Consider the following 26299-nt stretch of genomic DNA (forward strand, 5'->3'; position numbering starts at 1 on the left):
ACGCATCTGGTGAATGCTTGTACACCATCCTCTTTCAAGGTCTGTAAGATTGAATAGGATTGGACACACACAAGTATTTATCTGGGGATTTAGCTCCATTATGAAGGGATGCTACTTGCGATCAAAGCGGTTTAGCTGAAACAGCAGTATAATAAGTCTAGTATAACAAAATTGGGTCTATTTTGGAGTCACAGGGATAGATTTAATTTTAGAAGTAGGAATGGAGAACGGAACGGTTAGTATTTACTTCAGTTATTCCGACTCATAGCCCACCCATTATAGTATAAAGCCCCTCCCTCCAACACGTAATGTAACGAAAAGTTTAAATTACCTTATTGGGTATCTCACTTAAACTGCGTTTTGATGACGTTGCTGATGCGGGGACGGCGAAAAATAATGACGTAATTCCTTTTTACCTCTGTCGCTATGACCCACCGCCTCTTCTTTCTTAACCCCCCCCCCCGTCCCGTGGAAGGGGGTCCGCCCGGGACTTTGACGCGCGTCCAGATATTACTCTGTTAATTTCTCCATTCCTACTTCTAAAATTAAATCTATCCCTGTTATCATATTGTAATAAGAGATCATTTATTTCAATTTTAATATTTAATTCCTTTTAAATAAGGTATAATGTTATGTTACCTGAAATTTTCTTTTAAAGATGGCATCTTTAAATTACTAAGTTAAAACCCAACTTATACAGACAGCTGTCGCGATTTTGGAAAAATTATTCAATTTGGCTCTTTTCAAAAGCTTGCATTTTTTTTTCCTATAATATACCGGTAGCATCTTTAGTTTTTCTTTCACCATGGGCCAATTTACTGAAATAAATTGATGTAGAAAATCAGTCAGTACGTCGACGAGCCCTCCAGCCGGTATAAATTTCGAGTTTCTAAGTTTGACTTAAGCTGACGTGTGCACGTCTTCTTTGCGTCCCCATACCAGGTGTCCTGTCTTAACGCGTTCTTTGCGAAAATGGTCTGTCTGTCTGTCTATTTGTAACGATTTTTCTTTACAAAGTATATTTATACCTAACTTCAAACTTCGAATTTAACTATTTTTAATTAAAATTATGACTTGACGTTAAGTTGAAACAAGAAGTGATATCAAGTTTACTAGGGGGAAGGTATAAATTCACCTCCACATTTACACTCTAGCTCTTTATCTCCAGTCCAAACGTAGACGTAGCCTGTCCGGACTGTAAACCCCCTGCGCCTCTAAATTACAACCAGCCAGCATCTCACTGGTTTTTGAAAACTCACTCACGTCAGCGCGACGCGAATGAGTACGAAAATTCCGACTGAGGAGAGGCTACGAAATAGCCCGGCCTCCTTTTACGTCCCCCCTTGTGTTGAAGGGGGACTGGGACTATGGCGCGCGCGCATACTTAGGCATCTTATACATTCTCCCTAATAAACTAGATATCACTTCTTGGTTGAAATAACAAATAATTTCAAACCATCATAAAGCAATGCAATAACATTTAAGAATTGAATTTCTAAATTAAAAAGGGCACTTGATGACAGAAAAATCATTATTTTAACTAAAACCTTTCCTAGGAATAAGTCCAAATGTTATTCCTAACGTAAATAATTAAATATGTTACAATGCGTAGGTTTGAAATCTTTGAAAAATCTGATAAAGTTTATTTTAAATAATTAAACCAAACAGCTAGTCCAAAATAGTTCGGTTTAAATGTTGAAATAATAATTGTTTAAATGTAAAAGCTGCTTTTCTTTTAAGGCTATTTGGAAAACCCCCTATTATTTAAAAGATTTTATTGGAATAGATCCAAGTTGTCTGGTGTTTTTTTTTTATTTCATTTTAATTATATAATAGTAACTGTAGAAAGACTCAGTCTAGAGTGTATTTCAAGTTCATTAACCCAAAATGGCTGATTTTAAATATTTATATAAATATAAAGGCATTTTTATAGGCAGGATGAAAACTACAATCAAGGTTTCGACTCTTCTACTAATTATAAGACTAATCTGTAATTTAGTAAATACCATTTAACAGTTATAGTTAATTCACCCTAGCACGGTGAGCGATAGTTATATACCCATCTTAATTAAGTTTGATGAGCGAGAAGAGCAAATTAACAAAAATGGAGTGTGAGCCTGGGAAGAATCATTCATGTTAACATTACTAAAGAATATTAAGAGATGATACAGAGTGTCACACTTCTTCAGTTTTATCCTCTTCTGATAATTTACAGGGCTGCCACGGGTCAGGGAAAACCTGGAAAAGTCAGGGATTTTGAAAATGGGCCGAAAAGGTGGGGGAAAAGTCAGGGAATTTTAAAAATTTCAGCAAAGTTAGGGGAAAGTCAGGGAATTTGATTTTAGTGGGTAAAATTTCTGGGGATAAGTCTTCATTGAAAGAGTAATGAAAGTTTATCCTCATCCTCTCTTAACACAGATAACTCTAGAGCAATCCTTAAAAATGTCTACAAGTAAATGCCTTTAAAAAAATCTCTTGGACTGTTATTTATAGTTAAAATGTTTCTTAATCATTTTGGTGCAACAAATACATTAAAAAAACTTAGTGTAGAGAGTTTATTTAATTATAAGCACTTAAAACGTGCTGTAAACATATACACTTACGCCCTAAAAAGGTCAGGGAAAACCTGGAAAAGTCAGGGAATTTAGTTCTGATAATTCCGTGGCAACCCTGGATAAAGTTGAGTATTCGTGAAGTCCAATTGAATCGAGTTGAACCCAAAACCCTTAATATCATAGCTTCTTCCCTCAGTTTCTTATAAACTATTAACAGGTCTGATATTAGAACAAGGAAGCTATTTGAGTAAAGAGTTTCGAATTCTGAGAAGATTAACGAAGTAATTCCAGGGGCCTTTATTACTTTTTCAAATTCCTCTTTTATTTTTGGGGTCTCATGGGGGTTTTGGTTAGGTTTTGGGGGCATCTCCCAAAGCCTCTGTTTGAAACTAGAGAAGTCTAAATTAGCAGCTTTTGCCCCAGACAAAAGGCATTTATCAAAAGAAATCCTTCTTCCTTTCTTTTAGTTGCCGGGCCTAATCACCCAAGTTTGTTGCAATCTTTTCATCACTTGGAGTGGGAAAAGTTATTTTAGGGTTTCTTTTTGGTAAATGATGGGAGAAACCTCTACGGATTTCATTCCCCTTTCTATATCTATTGGGGTTTAATAAGAAAATTTATTATTAGATTAATTAAAATATAATTCTCATTAATAGTTGGGGGAAATTGTATTTTTAATTTTAATTGAATTGAAAGTTTAGTTTAAAATGCGATTTTTTAAATACAATTTTAATCAAAACAGCGTGTAAAATAATTAATATATCAATTCAGGGATAGATTTAATTTTAGAAGTAGGAATGGAGAACAGAGTAATATTTGGGCGCGCGTCAAAGTCCCGGACGGACCCCCTTCCACGGGACGGGGGGGTATGAAAGAAGAGGCGGGTCATAGCGACAGAGAGAGAGGTAAAAAGGAATTACGTCACTATTTTTCACCGTCCCCGTCAGCAACGTCATCAAAACGTAGTTTAAGTGAGCTACCCAATAAGATAATTTAAACTTTTCGTTACATTACGTGTTGGAGGGAGGGGCTCTATACTGGATGGGCTATGAGTCGGAATAACTGAAGTAAATACTAACCGTTCTCCATTCCTACTTCTAAAATTAAATCTATCCTTGGTTTAGTTTATTTGTGTAGGAAACTCGTTCGAAGTTGACTTTGTTTCAATATTTCACAATTGTTTACTTGGTACGTACTTCATTGCGTAATACAAGTTTTACGTCTAGTTTGTAAATTAACGCCTTTAGCAAACAAATCAAACAATACACATATTCACCTCTTTTATTATGCAAATATGTTTATATGATAATGAGGTCGGCCTTTTCATCAAATGCTTATTTAGGTCTTTTGTAAGTCGTGTTTAAACGCACTGTTGCGCAGCCAGGGTTGGCAAGTTTTTGCCAGGGGTGGAAAAAACCGCGGTTTTTACCTGGTAAAAACCGGGTGGCAAAAACTAATTTTTCCGCGGTTTTTACCGCGCGGTTTAAACCAGGTTAAAACCGGTGGCAAAAACCATTTTTTCCGCGGTTTTTTCCACTTTTTAAGGTTTTTTCCAGTTGCTATGTGAAGTATTTGACTAATTATTCGTTAAATATTCGCGAAAAACCTGGCAAATTTGAATACTAAAAATTTAATAGAGTAATAACCACCTCAAATTTAAAAATTAAAAATACTATTGTTATTTTTCTAACATAACAATAACAAACATCACGAAAATGCACTTAAAACTCGCTAGTTTACCACTTTGTAACCATGAATTTAGTTTTTGCCGGTTTTTTCCGTTTTTGCCGGTTTTTACCGGTTTTTTCCACGTGTCCCGGCAAAAACTAGTTTTTGCCGGGTTTTTGCCAACCCTGTGCGCAGCTAATATTGGCAAACATAAATTTTAATGCCCTTCTATAAATGGGTTTTACAATTACTCAAAACCTTGAATAAAATTAAATATGGTTAAAGAGAGAGGTACTTGAAATGGAGTTGTAATGTTGGGTCTGCGCATACCCCCTACCCTTTAGTAGGGGATTGTTAAGTACTGCCACCTAGCGCCATTTAAAAATGTAAGCTTTTTTTCGAAAGAGTATAGTTGGCTATGGTTTAGTAACCTTGCTCCAAGTGTTGGGAAGAATCATGTTACAATTACGGTACCCGCTTTGTGGTGGTACACTTCTCTCCTCAAGATAAGTATTATATACTTCTGGTTGGTTATAGGTTATTTAGATTTCTACTCGACGCCGCAAAGGCTTAACACCATACCTAAGTCCAAACCCAACTTTTCAATTTTAACAAATTTGATACTAAGGCTTAGAAAGTTTTGTAAAGTGGATTTACACATATATATAGGTGAAACCATAAGTTCATCATGCCTCTAAGTAGAGAAATGGCTGATAATCATATGGCAATAATGTTTGTCTGGTTCCCTTTAATGAAACCCTATATTCTCTCCGTATCCTTTATCACCTAAACTTCAATACAAAATTGTACTGCCTAGCCTAGCGTTTCTTTTATCCCTTTTAGAATGTTTCAGGACTGAAACCGTCTCTATGTCACGACTTTGGGGTTGCTTAAGTAAAATTCGTCCCCCCCCCCAATGCCTGCCTATATGAAACGTAAAAATCTCCTTTATTCCATTGGATGATTTCTTTTTCATGTGACCCATTTAGTAATCGTCTCGACCGCTTGGTGGCTGCACCGCGACAGAAATTTCAAAATTTTCTCTCTTCGGATTATAGCAAAGAGAATATAGGGGAGGAGTGGAAAGAGGGGAAAATCTTGTTGCTCTTTTCTACCGCGCATCTTCAATGCGCAGTACCGAGGCATTTCCGTTTGAGACATTAAACGGTATCGTAGGTGGCGCGACTGAGCCGGAAACTCCCTCGTACCACTAGTATAATTTAGGGGCAACAATGTAATTTAGCCTTGTGGAGCGGGGGAGCTTCAACTCCTCCCCTATATTCTCTTTGATTATAGCGCTATACGAGTTCTGACGTCACAGTAGCCTGCAGAAGATGCCCAGTTGTAACCCATATTTGTGTACTTAGAGGCATGATAAACTTATGGTGAGACCAGCCTCTCTTAGACCCCCTACAAATTGAAAGAATCTATATTTATTCAAGCCCTACAAATTTCACTACGTAGAAAACCCGAATGACGGGTGCTTCTTTTTAAGTTCCACGAAGTCCTAACCAAAATTGGTAAACAAAATCAGGCGCTAGGCTTTCAAATTTTCTGATCTAAACTTGGATCACGTAAACCCAAAGCCAACAAGTTAAAGAAGGGAATGTTCGGAACTAGATCGATATAAAGGTGATTGGTTTTTACGGTTACCTTCGAAATTGAATTGATGAAAGTAGTTCAACTTCAATTTCAATTAATGTATCTTGGTGTACAGGGTGTTCTTACATATAAAAGGTGGTGGGGTTAGTTATGGGAGCGATGTATGTGCATGAGTGGGATGCGTGGATGGTTCTATGGGAAATCAACTGAATTTTGAGTGAATCGAAAATGTTAAATGTAACTTCTATGACCGATTTTGTCTACTCAACTCTATTTCTACCCAGTTTTATTTTTACCCAACTCTGCTTATACCCAACTCTATTTCCACCCAACTCTGCTTATACCCAACTCTATTTCCACCGAACTCTATTTCCGCCCAACTCTGCTTATACCCAACTCTATTTCCACCCAACTCTGCTTATACCCAACTCTATTTCCACCCAACTCTGCTTATACCCAACTCTTCTTATACCCAACTCTATTTCCACCCAACTCTTCTTATACCCAACTCTATTTCCACCCAACTCTGCTTATACCCAACTCTATTTCCACCCAACTGTGCTCATACCCAACTCTGCTTATACCCAACTTTGCTTATACCAGGGATAGATTTAATTTTAGAAGTAGGAATGGAGATGTACGGTTAGTATTTACTTCAGTTATTCCGACTCATAGCCCACCCAGTATAGAGCCCCTCCCTCCAACGCGTAACGAAAAGTTTAAATTATCTTATTGCTTGACTCACTTAAACTACGTTTTGATGACGTTGCTGACGGGGACGGCGAAAAATAATGACGTAATTCCTTTTTACCTCTGTCGCTATGACCCTCCCGCCTCTTCTTTCATACCCCCCCCCCACGTCCCGTGGAAGGGGGTCCGGGACTTAGACGCGCGCCCAGATTTTACTCTGTTCTCCATTCCTACTTCTAAAATTAAATCTATCCCTGCTTATACCCAACCTTTTAAAAAAACATTTTTTACTACTTCATGAACTTAATCTTTATTTTATATAAGTAATTAACCATAGAACAAACTTTTAACATTTACGATAAAGTTAATTTTATTTACACTCAAATTTACCAAGAAAAAAACAATTTAGTTTACTTCAATATCATAAGTGATAATCTTGTACCAAAGTACTCAGGTTATTATATTAGACACTTAAAAATCCCTAGCAAAGAAAATGTTATTTTTAACGATTCTTGAATCCATGTAAGCTGTTGCAAAATTTAGAAGCCTTTATACCGAAGGCATCATTAAAATGCATTTTTCAACAGAAGGGCCATAGTAGTAAAATATCTTTTTCTTAACCATAACGTCTACTCTCTTTTGAGAGATTGTAAGATAAAATTATATTGTACATTGTGTGAAGAGGAATTTGGCGCAAAAACTGGCAACACGAGACACGCGTAACGATTATCGCGTAACGACATCTTGCAACGACATCTTTTTAAAATGACTCCCACGTTATAAGAAAAATTGTTTTTAACATTTACAGAGCGGTTTTTAATGTTTTTAGGATGCCTGCTTGCCTAGCTAGCTAGCTTAGGAACGACCATCAACTGTTTTGAATTAAATACTCGGCTTTGATGCATTTTTCCATAAGTTTATAAGATATGTTCCATAATATAAGTTTGTTAATCTCTGGTAACTTAGAAACTGGAGCTTGTAATTTTGAAGTGATTGAAGTAAGGAGGTCATAGATTCAGGGTAAAGCGACATACGCCTGGTGAGTATGGCGCTGCTGTCAAATTTGGGTAACTTAGTAAGTTCAGAATAAATAGGACCTAGATGGAACTTGGTCCTAGCTGCAAAATTAATTAACCACCATGCACCGAGTGTAGTTAGGACTTCAATTGACTCGCTTAATTCCGTCGTTCTCCTTCTCGAACTAGTTATCTCGAGTACTGTAAGTCCATCTCAGTAGCATTACGAACTAGTATACAGGTAGTGTCATTCATACTTATGGAAGGAACATATCACTTATAAACTTATGCTAGTAAAGGGCGGAAATACATTGAAAAAGTGTATAGTAGCAAATATGTTTTACAAGTTTTATATGGAAAAAGTGTATTTAGATTTTTTTGGGTTTCTTTTTCGGAATTTAATGGGGGAATTTATGTGCTTTCATATGTTAATAATACCAAAAGTTTATAAGTGATATGTTCCTTCCATAAGTATGAATGGCACTACCTGTATACAAGTTCGTAATGGACTTACAGTTCTAGAGATAACTAGTTCGAGAAGGAGAACGACGGAATTAAGCGAGTCAATTGAAGTCCTACCTGCTACACTCGGTGCGGGTGGTTAATTAATTTTGCAGCTAGGACCAAGTTCCATCTAGGTCCTATTTAGTCTGAACTTACTAAGTTACCCAAATTTGACAGCAGCGCCTCCTCACCAGGCGTATGTCGCTCGCTTTACCCTGAATCTATGACCTCCCTACTTCAATCACTTCAAAATTACAAGTTCCAGTTTCTAAGTTACCAGAATTTACAAACTGTATTACAAAACGAAATGTGAAGATACAAACTTAGTAAATGCTTCATTTACTTATGATTAAGCGAAAGTGTATTTTTAGCTCAATTCAAAAAGTGAATTTCAATATTATATATAAGTATAAAATTGCTTGATATTTCAGGAATTCAGTTTGACAGTACGAAAAAGAAAAATAAGTAATTTCAAAAAACATATTACGATGAATTTATTCCAATAACACTTGAATAAATATTAATATCAAATTCGCTTATTCAAATTAGATACGTTAGTTAAGAAAATATTTTATTATCGCCTGAATAATTATTATTATTATTAAATCCGCAGTAATTACTGGTTAATTAGGAGTAATAATTATAAATATACAACACTACAAACGTAGATTATATTGTTAAATTAACCGAAAACATAGCCTATGTACAGGGTGTTGTGTTCATCCAAAAAGGGGTGGTGGGTAATTAAAGGACCGAAGTATGTACGTGAGTGGGATGCGTGGATGGTTTGTTCTATGGGAAATCAACTGAATTTTGAGTGAATCGATGAAATGTTAAATGACATAACTTCTATGAGCAGCCCTTAGATTTTGATTGAGCCCCCACAAGCGATATGAAGAACACCCTGTATATTGCAGTATCTCCTAAGGATCCACTTCCGGGGAAGTAATTACACAGTATCACGATGAGAGAGAGAGAAGTTGAAAATATATATTAGAGATGATCAAGCTTAGGCCTCATTAGACTAAGACCCTTGAGGGTTATTAGGGTTAGCCAAGGAAACTCGAGTATATTTATATATATAGTGAAAATGATGATTTGAGGCTATAGAAATGAGTTCAGGAACTGTCACCGGTTAGGGATCGGTTACTTGAATGGTAAGGCACTGAACGCACCGGAGTTTCATCCAGGAAGCTCAAGAGACGGGGATTTTCTATATCTTTCTTTCTTGAAGGAATCAAGTTTAGCTCTCAGTGCGGAATGGTACAGGCGACGTAATTCTATAGGGAATTGGGACTCTTTGGGAGATGGGGAAACCACGGGTAGCTTAGAGCCTAATCAAATCCCATTCAATCTTATTAAAGGGTTATTCTCACACAAAATTACGGTCCTTATTTTATTTACGTATTTCAGGGAGCCCAGCCAAAAAATTTTAATTTCTTATAGGAAAATTAGGAATTTTTTATAAAGGAATTATAGGATTTTATAGGAGAAAAAATCATGTTTTTATAGGAATATATAGGAATAAAAATGATGATCAGATATGGCTTAAAATATGTAGATGAAATGGTTCACGGGTAGTTGAGCGGTTTTCAAAAGAGCGTTTTGGAATAAAGCGGTTCCTAAAACAGCGGTTTGCAAAACCGCGTGGAAGCAAAACCGCGGTTGCTGTTTCCGCGTTTCTCTATACAGCGCTATTTCCCAAAACAGCGGTTGCTGTTTCCGCCCAAACTGTGATTGATAGGGAGGGAAATACCTATTATATTAAGTATATAGGACAAAGAACAATATTATGCAAAAAGGAGTAATGTTATATCGGAAGTAAATATAAAATATAATTTTTTGGAAAAGGCATATTATTTTGGGAAGTTAATGAAGATAAACAACAATGTTTTGGAAAAGGCGTACTTTCGTATGCTCAAGATATAAACGCTGTAATCAAAATGCGCTAAAACGAGAAATGGCTATAATGGCAAACGCGTTTATGAAAATGCCGTTTTGGACAATGCGGTTTTGATAACATGCCCAATCGATAACATACCGATGAAATCCCCGGTTAAAGTCTTCAGTGAGGTCAAGAAGTGATATCTATTTTACTAGGGAGATGGTATAAGATGCCTAAGTATTTTTCGTCATTCGCGTCGCGCTGACGTGCACGAGTTTTCAAGAACCAATGAGATGCTGCAGCTGGTTGTAATTTAGAGGCGGCGGCGGGGATTAACAGTCCGGACAGGCTACGTCTAGGTTTGGACTGGAGATAAAGCTAGATTATAAATGTGGAGGCGAATTTATACCTTCTCCCTAATAAACAATAGATATCGCTTCTTATTGAGTTCTCAAGTACCTTAATCACTGTTCGGTTCAACGAATCTCCAATAAATGGTTTAAGGAGTTCAAATAGCTTTAGAAGTATACAGTATATATAAAGGCTGACAAATGTTTCTACTAATTGACAAATTAATCCCTAGACTAAGCCCCCCCCCCCCGTACGTTCTTGCTTGGTTTTAATTAATCCCCAGCTGCTTCAATGGCATATTGACAGTTTTCTCAGCTCAGCTGATACAATAATTCCAAAGTAAATGACCTTTCACTAAGTTGAATGCGCTCCTTGAGGTACAATGGAACTTCTGCCTGACTATATATGTAAAGATAATTTGAATAAAACTTAATAATATTAGACACTTATCAAAGGTCACCGTGGGGTGACCTCAGCAATCAATTAACCCACAACAAACCTCGATTGTCTTAATTGACGTGGGACAAAAATTAATTAATACGCAAGCGCGTACATGGGCCTTGGCAAATAGTTGAGCAGCGCTAATAGAGAGAGTAATGATGAGGAATTAACTATTTACATCATGGCGAATGTGCATGAGTCGGTTTAGCAATTAACCTTGCTATAATAAATCTTAATTCTGATGTTGGTTGGGATGGAATTGTTACTATTACGGTACCCGCTTTGTGATGGGTACATTTCTCTCTTCAAGAGAAATATTATATACTTCTGGTCCTACCACTGTTTTTGCAAACCCAGTAGACAAATGTAAAGGGAAATGACTCTGAGTATATGCTTTTAAATTTTATTGTCAAAAAAAAAAAAACCTACAAATACTGTATAATAACAATACGTTATTTCGATCTTTTTCATCTACTTAACGTCTACGAAACGTGATTGTCATGGACTCAAAATCAGAGTCAGAATCGTCCTTGACATTGGAATTTCAATTAGAATCAGAGTCAGAATCGTCATTGACATCGGAATTTCAATTAGAATCAGAGTCAGAATCGTCATTGACATCGGAATCGGAATTAGAATCGATACTGAAAAAAACGAAAAACAAGCAAAGCGTTTAGTATGATTTTCATATATGATGTGACGTTTTCGGATTCATACTTTAACGGAAAATTTAAGGTAACATAACTGATTATACCTTAAAATAACGGCATTTTTCTAAATATAAAATGAATCAAATATTAAAAAAGAAATAAATGAACTCTAAGGTATAAATTTATGTTACCCGAACTCATTGAAGTCTAAACAAAAGGCGTTACCCAAATTGGACTTACCTTTTAAACATAACACTCATCGCGGCACTAAACAGAGTTCGTAGCGTATCCGGGTTAGCGTCCTGCCAAGTACTTGTTTTCAAAATGTCCGCTTTATGACGAGCTATGTAATTGACTGCTTTTTCTTTGAGTCCGCGAATTTCGTATTTTTCCGCAGTTTGCAGAATGTCAAGGGCATTTTTCTTGTTGATCAGTATTTCCAAATGGTCACTGCATGTCTCTTGTAGATCTGTCAGGCAACAGAGACCAGCGGCATGTATTAATTTGTGGCAAGTTTTCTCCATATTTCGAGGAATCGTTGCGGTATAGATGAAGTATAATAAATCGTCGACAGTTTCCGCGTCGAACACTGTCGTCCAGTCAATTACGTTTTCGTTGGCTTCCTTCATGTTACTCGAGAACATCGTTTTGAAGTAATCGGATTTGGCTGCCAGTACCACTTTGTGACACGGAAACTCTTTCCCTTCTGTTTTAATGACGCAGTCACTAAGGAAGTCGCTGTTCAGGAAACTGTTGAATTTCAAGGGAATGGCTCCATTGAGTTTTGAACAATCTATGCCCATCGTGACCTTTATCTTGTCTGACATGAGAGAATCCACGTCAAAGGATTTGGCAATCGTGCCGAGATGGCATACGTTGTCAAAAGTGAAACTACGATAGTCTGGATCTTTGAGCGGTACTTGAGACGATGTAGCTTTTCGAAATTTAATAACGTAAACTTCAACCTTGCATAAAGATGGGGCGTATTTCGCGTCATCTTTAGTTATATCTTTGCCACGCATTGAAAGCACTTCATTTATCCAAGTAATACTAAACCGCCACTTTCGATTTACCTGCACCGATTCATCTCCATTTTTATAGCACTTTATCTGAACATAAGATACTTGTTGCACGTTCGTTCTCCAATCAATGTCCAACTCGTAAGTTTGGTGCGATAAGTGAAGAAGGTCCTCCTCTTCTTCCGTGGTTGAAGAATTGGTTTCCTCGTTTCTGTTCTCCACGTCGATACTCTTTCAAACACCTAAAAGTACTTAAAATCAACTAATGGTTCAATGTTGTTGGTAAAGACGCGCTAACTACGTTAAGTTCAACCCTTAAATACCGTTTTAAAATTATTTTGGCGACAGAAAGATAGTGAGAACAATGGGAATTTTTGTAATACAGAGAAAAGGCGTTTCGTTATCTCTCTGATTTCATTGTCAATAATATCTATGATGACAATTTTCGAACTGTGAAACTAAAACATAACTTCCCCTCGACCAGTATATGTACAGGGCAATCAATCTTGACTCTTGAGTCGAAAATGTAACTCTATCACCAAGGGATACATGCACCCCTAACACAAGTTACTGATGAACATTGGAGGAGAAGTGTTTATGATTGGACGACCCCCTTAACTCTAATAAGTAAGAAACTGAACAGACAATGCTAAGTGGTCATCCAATCAGAAAACACTTTTCCAATGTTTATTTATAACTTAGAGGGTGCACATGCACAATCCCTTGTGGGGGCTCAATTAAAATATAAGGTCTGGTCATAGAAGTTGCATTTAACATTTTCAACTTTCAAAATTCAGTTGATTTCCCATAGAACCATCCCACTCATGTATTGTACTTCGGTTACGTTCCCTTTTTGGAAGAACACCCTGTATAACGCCAGCCTAAGAATGAGCTGTTCGTGAAAAATTATTATCTATTTGTAATAAATAATATCTATATTTCCAAGTATAATTTATCTGGTTTCGTTTCATAGAAAACCCTTCTACAACAACCTCAATCAATGGTGTATGAACTTTAAAAATTTGCATATCCTGTGTGACCCCGCAAGGAATGGTTATAAAAACATGATTAGGACTAAAATTTTGTCATTTGAGTTACATTTTCGATTCGATATCGCCCAATGAACATCTCTTTAAGACATCCTGTATAAATAATGAGCAAATGTTAAGGGAATTAAGTATGGTTTATTAATTGTCCAAAAGATAAAGGTACAAATGTAGTAATGAATGAATGAATTTGGTCAATTTTGTCGTCTGCTTAACAACAAATCTCTTACACTAGTACACAAGTATACACTTGCCGAATTCGTATTTTACGAAATCATCTAAGTCTTTGAGTTACTTTGGTACAAATACATCCATGGCAGCTTGAAACAAATCACGTAGCATGTCCGGATTGGCGTCCTGCCAAGCAGCAGACTGGAATATTTCTTTCTTGTGGACAGCGATGTAATTAACGGCGATGTCTTTTAGTACCTTAATATCGTACTTCTCCGCGATTTGCAGAATATCAAGGACGTTTTCCTTGTGGATCAAGGTTTCCAAACGCTCACTGCATATCTCTTGCAGATCTTTCATGTTACAGAGATACGCGGCGTGGATCAATTTTTGGCAAGTTTTTTCAATATTCGGTGGAGTATTTCCGGTGTAGATGAAGTGGAGTAGGTCGTCAACGGTGTCAGCGTCGAACACTGTTGTCCAGTCAATTACATTTTCGTTGGCTTCCTTCATATCGCAAGTGAATATAGCTTTGAAATAGTCGGATTTCGAGGCCAGCAATACCTTGTGGCATGGAAAGTTTTTGACTTCGGTTTTTATGAAGCAATCGCTTAAAAAGCTGCTGTTTACTAAACTGCTGAATTTCAAGGGAATTGTGCCATTGATCTTTTCGTAATTTATGCCCATAGTTATTTTCATAATTAATTCCGAGATTGGCTTTGGGTAATGGGAGTTATAAGCTGTACCAATCGCCAGCAAATTGCAAATGCATTGACAAACGAAACCACGATCATTTAGCGGTACTTGACACGAAGTAACCTTTCGCCACTTACTGATGAAAATTTCGACCTTGCAAAACGATTTGGTGTAGCTGATCTTATCGATACTTTCATCTTTTCCATTTATATTCAGCCATTTATTTTTACTATAAGTAGCCTTAATCATCCACGGACGAGTTATTGGTACGCCATCTTTTTTATAACACTGAAGTTCAACTGTCCATGTTTTTTCCGGTATCTCCGTAATTTCAAACTTTAGAGTTTGTTTATTTAAAGAAATCAAGTCTTCGTTATCACACTTAGAAGTTGATGGTTCTTGGTTATTATTCGCCATTTTTTGACTAATCCGAGTACGCGAAACAGCGCTTATTATTATTGCTTTTACAGCTTTTTTAATCAACGAGATACAATGTCTTGAATATTCGCCCGTTAGGCCTTAGTCCACGTGGCCGTGGTCATTGGTTCACCCGTTCAATACCGTCGAAAAAACCACAGAAATTCAACCGTTCAATATCGTCGAAGAAACGCTGAAGTTCAACCGTTCAATACCGTCGAAAAAACTAAAATTATTTCACTGTTAACTGGAACGCCACTGTTATCTCTAGCACCGTATCTCTAGTGGGTTAGACTGCAAGAAATACGAGAAAGATGGCGGCTTTACTGGAGAAACTAGTGGGGGAATAGAAGGTCCTTCTTTTTTAAACTCATTGCATGGAAGTTAGGGCCATTTTGATACGCCTTTCTTACTTTCCTGTCTGTGATTGGTTAATATTTAGTATTAACTTGATTAAGACGTCTTAAACTGAAAAAGTATACGGATATGAACCCGTTTTGATCGTTTTACCTTCCATTCCAGTTATATTTTCTCTAGGGGAAACAGGGGAGTTTATAGACGCATGAAAAAGGGGGGATAGCAATGGAAAATTTTGAGGACCCCTACCTACGGCTCGCGAATTTCGCTGCCTTTTTTGTACGCATGTGCAAGTTATGTTGACGCTCTGTTTAGGTCTACTACGTTGTCTCAGAAGTCCATAACCCCCCTAAGTGTGATGGACTCCTGGTTGTCTCTGCTTTGACTGCCCATTGAGTTCTAATATATTTATTTCTAGAGTTTTTGTTGAATTTCCTCCTCGCGTACTCGATTCGTCGAATTTCATTACTTTATCATTAGTCGTTAGCGCCATCTGTCGCCTTACGTGAGAAGCTTAAAAGAATTTCCCACGATTTTGCGGGAAAGCGCCCCCCAAATTCGACGCAGCTTGAGTTTGAAAATTAGGCTTAGGAAGAAGTAAAGCGCGAAATATGAAAGTTAGGTAATTGAAAAGCTGTAAGTGGAGCCTAATAAATAAAATTTGATATTTAGTAAATGGAATATTGATCAATTTCTTATTAAATGCGTGTTTTTACTTTAGAATTATATGTTATTAGTTATTAAAGTAACACATAATGTGAAAATGTATTAAATCTTAAAATGGGTCGAAAATGCTCAGTAGAAAAGTGTGTCAACACTGGTAGAAATAAAAATGTTTTGTGACATAAGTGTATACGTATAGAAAATTAATAAATATTTAGATAGTTCAACCCTTTTTGAACTGTACGATTAAGATTCCCTACAAAAATTCCGAATTACCAAAACAATGGTGTCAGGCCATTAATGGAATTGAATGGACTCCAAAAAAGACATTTGCGGTGATCATTTTTGTCAAGTTGACTATCACGAAAGCTCATATACTATCGGTTAATGCAGTTTCTTCTCTGTTTTAACTCGAATCTAGCAATTTACTTCCATTATCATAGCGGTTTCTAAACATTTCCTATCTATATTAAGAAATTATAGCAGACGCCATAGTAACAAATATGTGTTTTTAAGTGAAATAGATGGCGCCACCACCTAATGATAAAGTTATCCGTCCGTCCCATAATTTCAAAAACGATGGTCACGCGAGCGCGAAAACCCGATATCCAAATAGAACTCTAGAAGGATATATGTTCTGAACTCAATGATCAGAACCCTGGGCATTTTTCGATGTATCAGTAAGATACTTCAATAAATACGATACTACTAATCTACTCTCCATTGGATGTCTTTTTATCATTGGCCTAAAGCTATAACTTACCTACATTTTCGGAAATATAGTTGACAGTAATCCTTTCTTTGAATGCATTGCATTATGGGTAACCACGTAAGCTGCGATATATCTTTGCAGCTTGTCATGGCAGGTATTTGCCTCTTACTTTTCATCTTAGTGTTCAATAAAGATAAGGATCACACCGTAGCACCTGTTTTTTTTTAAATTCATGGCAGCAAAGGGGGTATAAAGAGGGGAGTAGAAGGCTTGGCTGGAGTTCTCTCACTTTGAAAGTTTACCTCTAAGCTTCCGGTGTGCGCGCGCATCTTTCTTAGCCTTCTTATTGGTCTGCTTCTGTACGCATGTGCAAGTTATGTTGACGCTCTTTTTAGGTGTACTGCATTCCGTCTCTGCTTTGACTGCCAACTCAAGGTTCTACGACGACCTTCAAATTCTTTTAAACTAAATAATACCATCCACCCGTGCTGGTACCAATGGTCATGCAATAATGCAAAGTTCCAAGATAGGCCCTGACAACAAGAAACGGGTTTAAAATGGAATAGGCCCTAAGCAGTTCGTAGGCTATTTTTATAAATAATGTCTGATAAGTCCAAAATAAATTAATTGGGATGTTCTTGGGGCGTTTTTGAGTTGAAAATGTCCTATGACATTTTGCAAGTAATTATTAGAATACTCTACAGGGAAATGTTCAATAGACATGATTTGGTGATACACAAATTTTAATGAAAATAAATTTTGTTTAATGTTTTAAGTACAAGAATTAGAAATATACAAAAAAACGGGATTTAACATTGACAAGTTAATCATATTTGAACGTGAAAATAGTTAGATTTAGGTTAATTGTTCTAAAAGGAGCTCATTTCAATCATTGATAAGGGGATTGTTGACGATTTTGTTGTCTTCTTCTGGTACATGTTTAGAGTACAAATTTAATTGAAATCACTTAAGTTTTCGAGTGACTCTTCTGGCATTACATCGCGCATTACAGCCATCGCAGCTCTAAACATATCACGTGTCATTTCCAAGTTAGCCTCATTCCAAGCAGTTGTCTTGAAAATGTCATCTTGATGAATAACGGTGAATTTAACGGCGACTTTTTTAAGTTTCACAATTTCGTACTTTTTTGCAATTAGCAGAATTTCCACGGCGTTATCCTGGTCGATTAGTCTTTCCAAACGTTCACCGCAAATCTCTTGTAGATCTTTCAGGGAACAGAGATAGGCGGCGTGTATCAATTTTTGGCAAGTTTTGTCGATATTAGATGGAATTTTTCCGGTGTAGATGAAATGGAGTAAGTCGTCGACGGTGTCCGCGTCGAACACTGTCCTCCAGTCAATTACGTTTTCCTTGGCTTCCTTCATTTCGCAAGTGAACATAGCTTTGAAGTACTCAGATTTTGCTGCCAGCAACACTTTGTGACAAGGAAACTCTTTCTGTTCTGTTTTGATGACGCAGTCGCTAAGGAAGTCGCTGTTCATGAAGTCATCAACTTCTAGGTGAACTACGACATCAATCATGTTGTCTTCGATGCCCACCGTTATCTTTATCAAGACTGATAAAACTGGACTATAGGTTACGAAAATGTCATTCCAGCAACAAAATTGTTCGAATGTGAATTGACAACAGTCGGGTCCTCCGAGCGCAACTTGATACGAACACGCTTTTCGCCATTTGTTGACGTAAATCTCAGCAGTGCAGAATGACTTGACGTACTTTCTCTTGTCATTGGTTGTATCCTTGCCGAATATCGAAAGCCATATATCTGTCCAATCAGCTTTAATCTCCCACGGTCGACTTACTGGTTCGTTTAGGCTATCAAGGCACTTAAATTGAACATTCCTTATAAGAATTTCATCCTTTTCTGTTGCCGAATTGAGGCGCAACTCGCAAGTTTGTTTCTCTAACCGAAGAAGGTTTTCGTTTTCAAAAGCTGAATTCTTAGCCATTTATTAACTAATGTTTGAACAGGTCCAATGACTTTAAACTTAAACCACATTAAAAATATAACTACGTTAATACCACGAGAAAGATAACGGCTTGACTACTCGAATATCTGACTTTCCAAAGCTAAAACATTTCCTTTCTAGAGTCTAGACCCTGCTGGAATTTTGACCAACAAAAACTAAGCCAGAAAAATTCGAACAAACAGTTTAAAAAATATATAAGAATTTACCAACCCCTTAAAAAACCCCTAAAAATTAAAAAATTGTAAAGAAATGGCCGAGCAAGAAAAAATCTAATCACCCCTTTTCTACCTTACTCGACCCAGCTCGACCATCCCCAAAAAATAACATTAAGCTTAAAAAGAAAAAAAACTACCCATGCGTCATGGAAAAATTTAGTATCCCAGTGAGGTTGGACATTTGAAAAAGCCGAGCGTGAGAAAAATTGCACCAAAAACAAATTTTCCAAAGTTTCTCACACTTTAGAGTAATGGCACCCTGTGTTATTTTTCCATAATAATATGAGTCACTACTGCCATTTCTGTTTATTTTATTTCACCAGCTTAAATTGTAGCTCTCGAAGAGTTTAAACAATACAGGGTGTTCCGAAAGGGGATGATCGAAGTACATGAGTGGGATGGTTCTATGGGAAATCAATTTTGAGAACGTTTAACTTCCATGACTACACAAGGGACGCACCCCCTAATACAAGTTATCATGAACATTGAAGAATGTTTTTAGGGATTAGCATTGTCTGTTCAGCTTCTTATTTAAAAGGGGTCATCTCTTTAGGGGCAAATGTCATAAGACACTTTCTACTCAAAATCGTCCACTCTATTTTGGTTCTACCACGCACCTTTTTGGAAACGCCTGTATTTAAAGATAAATTGAAACACGCTTTAAGAATTATAGCGCAAATATTAATCGAAATAAGTATGGTTTTATTATTTTATCCAAAGAGAAAAAGTACAATTTGTAATAATGAATTTGGTATTAATGATACAAAACGATAATTAACGTTTAACTAATTCAAAGCTGTTCGAAACATGTTTATTTTAATCATTGATATGGGAATGGTGTAAGGAGTTTCTCGTTGTCCGCGTCCAAAACCAGTCTATTTAACTGGTTCACGTGAACCAAATTTATCTAATTCGCTTCTTTTTTAATTTCTGTTCTGACATCACATCCATCGCAGCACTAAAGAGATCACGTGCCACTTCCGCGTTAGTCTCATTCCAAGCGGTTGTCTTTAAAATTACTTCTTTGTGAAGAACGATGAAATTAACGGCGACTTCTTTAAGTTTCTTAATTTCGTATTTTTTCGCAATTAGCAGAATTTCCACAGCGTTTTCCATAGAGATTCGTCTTTCCAAACGTTCACCGCATATCTCTTGTAGATCTGTCAGGGAACAGAGAAAAGCGGCGTGTATCAATTTTTGGCAAATCTTGTCGATATTTGGTGAAATCTTTCCGTTGTAGATGAAATGGAGTAAATCGTGGACAGTGTCCGCGTCGAACACTGTCGTCCAGTCAATTACGTTTTCGTTACTCTCCTTCATGTTGCTCGAGAACATCGTTTTGAAGTAATCAGATTTGGCTGCCAGCAATACTTTGTGACAGGGAAACTCTTTCTCTTGGGTTTTGATGACGCAATCGCTTAGAAACTTGTTGTTCATAAAATTACCGACTTCCAATTGATTGATACTATCGATCATTTCGTCCTCTATGCCCAGCGTCATATTTATCGAGACTAGTGAAACGGGTTTAAACGCTTCGTCAATTAGATCCCGGTCGGCAATTTGATCGAAAGAGAATTCACGACAGTCGGGTCCTTTGAGCGGTAGTTGGCACGAATAAGCTTTTCGCCATTTGTTAACGTAAACATCAACGCCGCAGAAGAATTTAAGGTACTTGCTCTTATCATCGGTGGTATCCTTGCCAAATACTGAAAGCCATATACCTAACCAGTCAGCTGTAATCTCCCACGGTCGACTTACTGGTTTGTTTTGGCTATTAAGGCACTTAAACTGAACACTCCATGTACGCTTTTTACCTTTCGAAATGATGGGAAACATGAGAGTTTGTTTCGTTAAGCGTAGAGTTTGTTCGTTTTCAGAGGCTGAAGAATGAGAATTCTTCTCGGTGCCGTTGTTTTTGCTCGCCATGTCCTGACGCTTTCAAAGAATTTTTATGGTTTCCAGAATCAGCGATAAGATGAATAAACGCTTGTCGAGAAATTCTATCATAAAGATACGAATAGAATTGATATAATAGTTCGTGTTTTGTATTATAACTAATCTCAAATGTACCTCGTCTAGCTCCGAGAGGTCTATTGAAGATTTTCGTTATTTCGTCGCAAACTTTAAAAAATGTATTGCAACACAAATTTTCTTTTCCCCTCTTTACTCAGACCACCCCTCTCCCGCTGCAAAGTGGTCTCTAGTCTAAGCAATGCGACATTTACAGTGCTGTGGAGAGAATTGGAACTAGAGGAAGTGGACCACTCTCATTACTGTCACACAAGGGAGGTTTTCCTAACACGTGGTCCACCCCCTGCAATAGTTATTTTTCCCTTAATTTTTACAACGTAATAGAATTCCAATGAATCAGAACCATGGGCATTTTTCGATGTATCAGTAAGATACTTCAATAAATACGATACTAATAATCTACTCTCTATTGGAAGTCTTTTATCATTGGCCTATAGCTAACTTGCCTACATATTGGGGAATATAGTTGAAAGTACCCCTTTCTTTGAATGCATTGCATTATGGGTAACCACGTAAGTTGCGATATATCTTTGCAGCTTGTAATGGCAGGTGTTTGCCTCTTACTTTTCATCTTAGTGTTCAATAAAGATAAGGATCACACCGTAGCACCTGTTTTTTTTTTAATTCATGGCAGCAAAGAGGGTATAAAGAGGGGAGTAGAAGGCTTGGCTGGAGTTCTCTCACTTTGAAAGTTTACCTCTAAGCTTCCGGTGTGCGCGCGCATCTTTCTCTACCCTGTTATTCGTCTGCTTCTGTACGCATGTGCAAGTTATGTTGACGCTCTTTTTAGGTCTGCTGAATTCCGTCTCTGCTTTGACTGCCAACTCAAGGTTCTACGACGACCTTCAAATTCTTTTAAACTAAATAATACCATCCACCCTTGCTGGTAGTGGTACCAATGGTCATGCAATAATGCAAAGTTCCAAGATAGGCCCTGACAACAAGAAACGGGTTTAATATGCATAATGGAATAGGCCCTAAGCAGTTCGTAGGCTATTTTTATAAATAATGTCTGATAAGTCCAAAATAAATTAATTGGGATGTTCTTGGGGCGTTTTTGAGTTAAAATGTCCTATGACATTTTGCAAGTAATTATTAGAATACTCTACAGGGAAATGTTCATTAGACGTGGTTTGGTGAAACACAAATTTCCATGAAAATAAGTTTTGTTTAATGTTTTAAGTACAAGAATTTGAAATATACAAAAAAACGGTATTTAACATTGAAAAGTTGATCAAATTTGAACAAGAAAATAAGTTTTGTTTAATGTTTAAGTACAAGAATTAGAAATATACAAAAAAACCAAGTTGATCATATTTGAACGTGAAAAAAGTTAGATTTAGGTTAATTGTTCAAAGGAGCTCATTTCAATCATTGATAAGGGGATTGTTGACCATTCTGTTGTCTTCTTCTGGTACACGATTAGAATACAAACATAAATGAAACCTAACTTAAGTCTTCGGGCGCTACTGGCATTACATCGCGCAATACATCCATTGCAGCACTAAACATATCACGTGTTATTTCCAAGTTAGCCTCATTCCAAGCAGTTGTCTTGAAGATGTATATATCATTATTAGCGATGAATGTAACGGCGACTTCTTTAAGTTTTTGCATTCTGTATTTTTTTGCAATTAGCAGAATTTCTACGGCGTTTTCCAGGTTGATCAGTGTTTGCAGTCGGTCACCGCAAATCTCTCGTAGATCTGTCAGGGAACAGAGAGAGGCGACATGTATCAATTTTTGGCAAGTGTTGTCGATATTAGATGGCATTTTTCCGGTGTAGATGAAGTATAACAGATCGTAGACAGTGTCCGCGTCGAACACTGTCGTCCAGTCAATAACGTTTTCCTTGGCTTCCTTCATGTCGCTTGAGAACATCGTTTTGAAGTAACTGGATTTGGCTGACAGCAACACTTTGTGGCAGGGAAACTCTTTCCCTTCGGTTTTGATAACGCAGTCGCTTAGAAATGTACTGTTCATGAAGTCATCAAGTTCAAGGGGAACTATGCCATCAATCATGTCGTCCTCGATGCCCACCGTTATATTTATCAAGACTGATAAAACTGGACTATGGGTTAAGACGATATCACTCCAGCAGCAAAAGTTTTCGATTGTGAATCGACTGCAGTCGGGTCCACCGAGCTTGGTTTGATACGAACAAGCTTTTCGCCATTTGTTGATGTAAACATCAACATTGCAGAATGACTTGACGTACTTTCTCTTATCACCGGTTGCATCCTTACCGATAATCGAAAACCGTTTATCTCTCCAGTCAGCCGTAATCACCCAAATTCGACCTACTGGTTCGTTTTGGCTATCAAGGCAGTTAAACTGAAGCTCCATTCCTATATCAATTTCATAATCTTCTTCTTTTTCGGGATTCATGTCCAACTCGCAAGTTTGTCTCTTTAAACGAAGAAGGTTTTCTTTCTCACAAGCTGAATTCTTATCCATGTCTTAACTGTAATTAGGCCTAACTAATGTTTCAACAGCTCCAATGACTTCAAACTTAAACCACGAGAAAAATATAACTACGTGTTAATGCCACGAGAAAGATAACGGCTTTGCGACTTGAATCTCTGACTTTAAAAATCTAAAAAATTTCCTTTCTAGTCTAGACCCTGCTGGAATTTTGTCCAATAGAAACTAAGCAAGAGAAACCAAGGGTGGCAGAGGGGGGAAATATCGAAACGGCACCTAGCGGGGAAAATTGGCAAACCGGAAAGCCATTTTTTTGAAGCGTCAACCATAGACATTAGAATGACGTCAACACCAGTCTGTAAAATAAGAATTTTTTTTTAAAAAACAAGTCATTTGGGGGTTGGAACCAGTGACCCCCTCCCTCCCTAGTGCCCGAAATAATAAACTGGTCCTTGGACTTGTACCCCTAGTTTTTCTATAGATTTCATTGAGAGGGGAGTAGACTGTGTATCCCTCCCTCTAGGTGCGCTTTTGTAAGAGAGGATACTGTACGCGCCTGCTAGGGGGGATGACACTGAGCTAAGAGATAGAACGGTATGACGTTTACACACGTAGCACTGACATTACTCTATTTATAAACTGATCCCAAGGAGTATAGTAACCTACACAGCACATATTTTTGGCCTTTGCAGCAGACGACAGACGAATCCCGACATCCGGCGATAGGAAATAAGTTGGATAAATAAATTGGTTTTAGACCAAAGGAAGGACTGCTTGAAAGCTTTTTCTCTATCGTCTGCTCTGCTCTAGTAAATCAAGTGTTCTAACTTCTAAATTTAAGAACTTCAAACGTGTGCTTAGGCCTACATGAAGTATTTTTTTAATGGTCGCTGAATGAACTAATTCTGATATAAGATGTTAACCGAAATATCTAAAAAGATATGTCTCCTGGTAGGTCTTTTTTCAAATTTAACAATTAAACCCAAAAATTGCGCTAAGCCTTAGTTTTAAAAATATTACATTTTCCTTTTATATGAATGTTTGCTTTTATCAAGAATTATTGCTTTAATCTTCAAATAATATTAATACACTTTTAATTTAAATTGTGATTTTGAGACCCCCCCCCCCTCATTCTTGAACTAAATGTTTTTAACTGTCGTTTACAATTGCCCAAACTTTCTCACGCTTTTGATTATTAGACTAATGACACCCTGTGTTATTTTTTCCATAGAAATAATTTAATAAGAGACTCATAAATGCCATTTCTTTATATTTTATTTTACCAGCTTAAATATTAGCTCTCGAATAGTTTTAACAATACAGAGTGGTAGGAGTAATTAATATTAAAATAAACGATCAAATTTGAAAATGAAAAAGTAAGATTTAAAGGAATGTTCTAAACATAGCTTTCGTTTAGGATGCACGCTTATTTTAATCATCAATAAGGAAATGGTTGAGTTTCAGTTTTTTTTGGAAATTACATCCATGGCAGATCTAAACAGATCACGTGTCATTTCCAAGTTAGCCTCATTCCAAGCAGTTGTCTTGAAGATGTCTTCTCGATTATTAGCGACTAGCAGTTACCCGCGGCGTCGCTCGCGTGTAATAAAAACTTCCATTAAAATGATGTAAAGAATGTGTAGACTGATGATTAATATTTTTGTAGCACCCTAGGAGCGAAGGCACTCGGCACAGTCCGTCAGCCCGTCGGGATATTTTTTATTACTTTACACGCGGACATTATTCCATAAAGAAGGGTATTTAAATTTTTGCCCGCCATTTAAAAAGATGGCAACAAATCGAACCCAAAAGACCTTTCAGCCCGTCTATAGGTTAAAGGAAACCATTGAACTAAATATTTGTGAAATCGGTTGAAACGCGCGGACTTTCTTGCATAGAGAATATTTTCTTACATTTCTGGGCGCCATTTTAAAAGATGGCGAAAAATCGAACCCGAAAGACCATTCATCCCGTCTTAAGGTTAAAGCAAACCAGTGTACTAAATATTTGTGAAATCGGTTGAAACGCGCGTACTTAATTGCATAGAGAATATTTTTTACATTTCTGGGCGCCATTTTTTAAGATGGCGGCGGATTGGAAAAATCTTTCTTAGTACGCGCCTACTACTTATGAGTAACGTTCCTGCAAATTTTCAGCCTTCTAGGGCAAGCGGTTTGGGCTGGGCGTTGATTATCAGTCAGTCTGTCAGTCAGTCAGTCAGTCAGTCAGTCAGGACTTTGATTTATATAGATATAGATGAAATTAACGGCGACTTTTTTAAGGTTCTGAATTTCGTATTTTTTTGCAATCAGCAGAATTTCGACAGCGTTCTCGTGGTTGATCAGTGTTTCCAAACGTTCACCACAAATCTCTTGTAAATCGGTCAGGCAACAGAGATAAGCGGCGTGTATTAAATCGACGCAATTGTTGTCGATGTTCGGCGGAATTTTTGCCGTGTACATAAAATAGAGTAGGTCGTCGACGGTCTCCGCGTCAAATACATTCGTCCAGTCAATTCTGTTTTCGTTTCCTTCCTTCATGTTACTTGAGAACATCGTTTTGAAGTAACTGGATTTGGCTGCCAGTAATAACTTGTGGCACGGGAAATCTTTCTCTTCTGTTTTAATGACGCAGTCGCTTAGAAATATACTGTTCATGAATCCATCGAGTTCAAGGGGAACTACGCCATCAATCATGTCGTCCTCGATGCCCACCGTTATCTTTATCAAGACTGATGAAAGTGGTCTATACGTTGACGCAATATCAAGATAGTCAACTGGTTCGAATACGAATTGACTACAGTTGTGTCCTCCGAGCTCAACTTGAAACGAACAAACTTTTCGCCATTTGTTGACGTAAATCTCAGCAGTGCAGAATGACTTGACGTACTTTGTCTCATCATCGGTTGTATCCCAGCCACTTATCATGACATCAGCCTTAATCAACCATGGTCGACTTACTGGTTCGTTTTGGCTATTAAGGCACTTAAATTGAACATTCCTTGTATAAAATTGAGGCTTTTCTTCGGGATTGATGCGCAACACGCAAGTTTGTTTCTTTAACCGAAGATTGTTTTCTTTTTCAAAAGCTGAATTCTTAGCCATGTCTTTACTAATGTTTGAACAGGTCTAATGAAGTCCTTTAAATTTAAACCACGTTAAAAATATAACTACGTTAATACCACGAGAAAGATAA

General features: G+C 37.2%; 5 protein-coding genes across 7 annotated transcripts in view; 1 reads left to right on the top strand and 4 right to left on the bottom strand.

Annotated features, from left to right (window-relative positions):
- The window catches only part of LOC149618362 (guanylate cyclase 32E), a 166875-nt gene that overhangs the window by 15642 nt on the left and 124934 nt on the right, over positions 1–26299 (top strand). The gene's annotated exons all lie outside the window — the stretch shown is intronic.
- Positions 11102–12741, bottom strand: LOC149618364 (speckle-type POZ protein-like). Its single transcript, XM_089854994.1, has 2 exons — positions 11603–12741; positions 11102–11356 (listed from the first exon to the last, which is right to left on the bottom strand). The coding sequence occupies exons 1-2, from the start codon at positions 12382–12384 to the stop codon at positions 11299–11301; spliced, it is 840 nt and encodes a 279-aa protein (XP_089711120.1). The 5' UTR covers positions 12385–12741; the 3' UTR covers positions 11102–11298.
- On the bottom strand, positions 13546–14970 carry LOC149618365 (speckle-type POZ protein-like). Its single transcript, XM_089854986.1, has 2 exons — positions 14882–14970; positions 13546–14764 (listed from the first exon to the last, which is right to left on the bottom strand). Exon 2 carries the CDS (start codon positions 14709–14711, stop codon positions 13719–13721), a length of 993 nt encoding a protein of 330 aa, XP_089711112.1. The 5' UTR covers positions 14712–14764; positions 14882–14970; the 3' UTR covers positions 13546–13718.
- Positions 19329–20841, bottom strand: LOC149618366 (speckle-type POZ protein-like). 2 transcript variants are annotated; one of them, XM_089854984.1, is made up of 3 exons: positions 20720–20841; positions 20464–20649; positions 19329–20355 (listed from the first exon to the last, which is right to left on the bottom strand). In XM_089854984.1, exons 2-3 carry the CDS (start codon positions 20573–20575, stop codon positions 19553–19555), a joined length of 915 nt encoding a protein of 304 aa, XP_089711110.1. In that variant the 5' UTR covers positions 20576–20649; positions 20720–20841; the 3' UTR covers positions 19329–19552. The 2 variants fall into 2 exon arrangements, with proteins under 2 accessions (XP_089711110.1, XP_089711109.1); XM_089854983.1 differs by having other exon boundaries at positions 19329–20649.
- Positions 21601–23547, bottom strand: LOC149618367 (kelch-like protein 6). Its single transcript, XM_089854985.1, has one exon. The coding sequence runs from the start codon at positions 23135–23137 to the stop codon at positions 22127–22129; it is 1011 nt and encodes a 336-aa protein (XP_089711111.1). The 5' UTR covers positions 23138–23547; the 3' UTR covers positions 21601–22126.

Source organism: Phalangium opilio, unplaced genomic scaffold, assembly GCF_054372755.1.
Source record: "Phalangium opilio isolate 3A_F unplaced genomic scaffold, DU_Popi_V2 ptg000209l_1, whole genome shotgun sequence".
NCBI lineage: Eukaryota > Metazoa > Arthropoda > Arachnida > Opiliones > Phalangiidae > Phalangium > Phalangium opilio.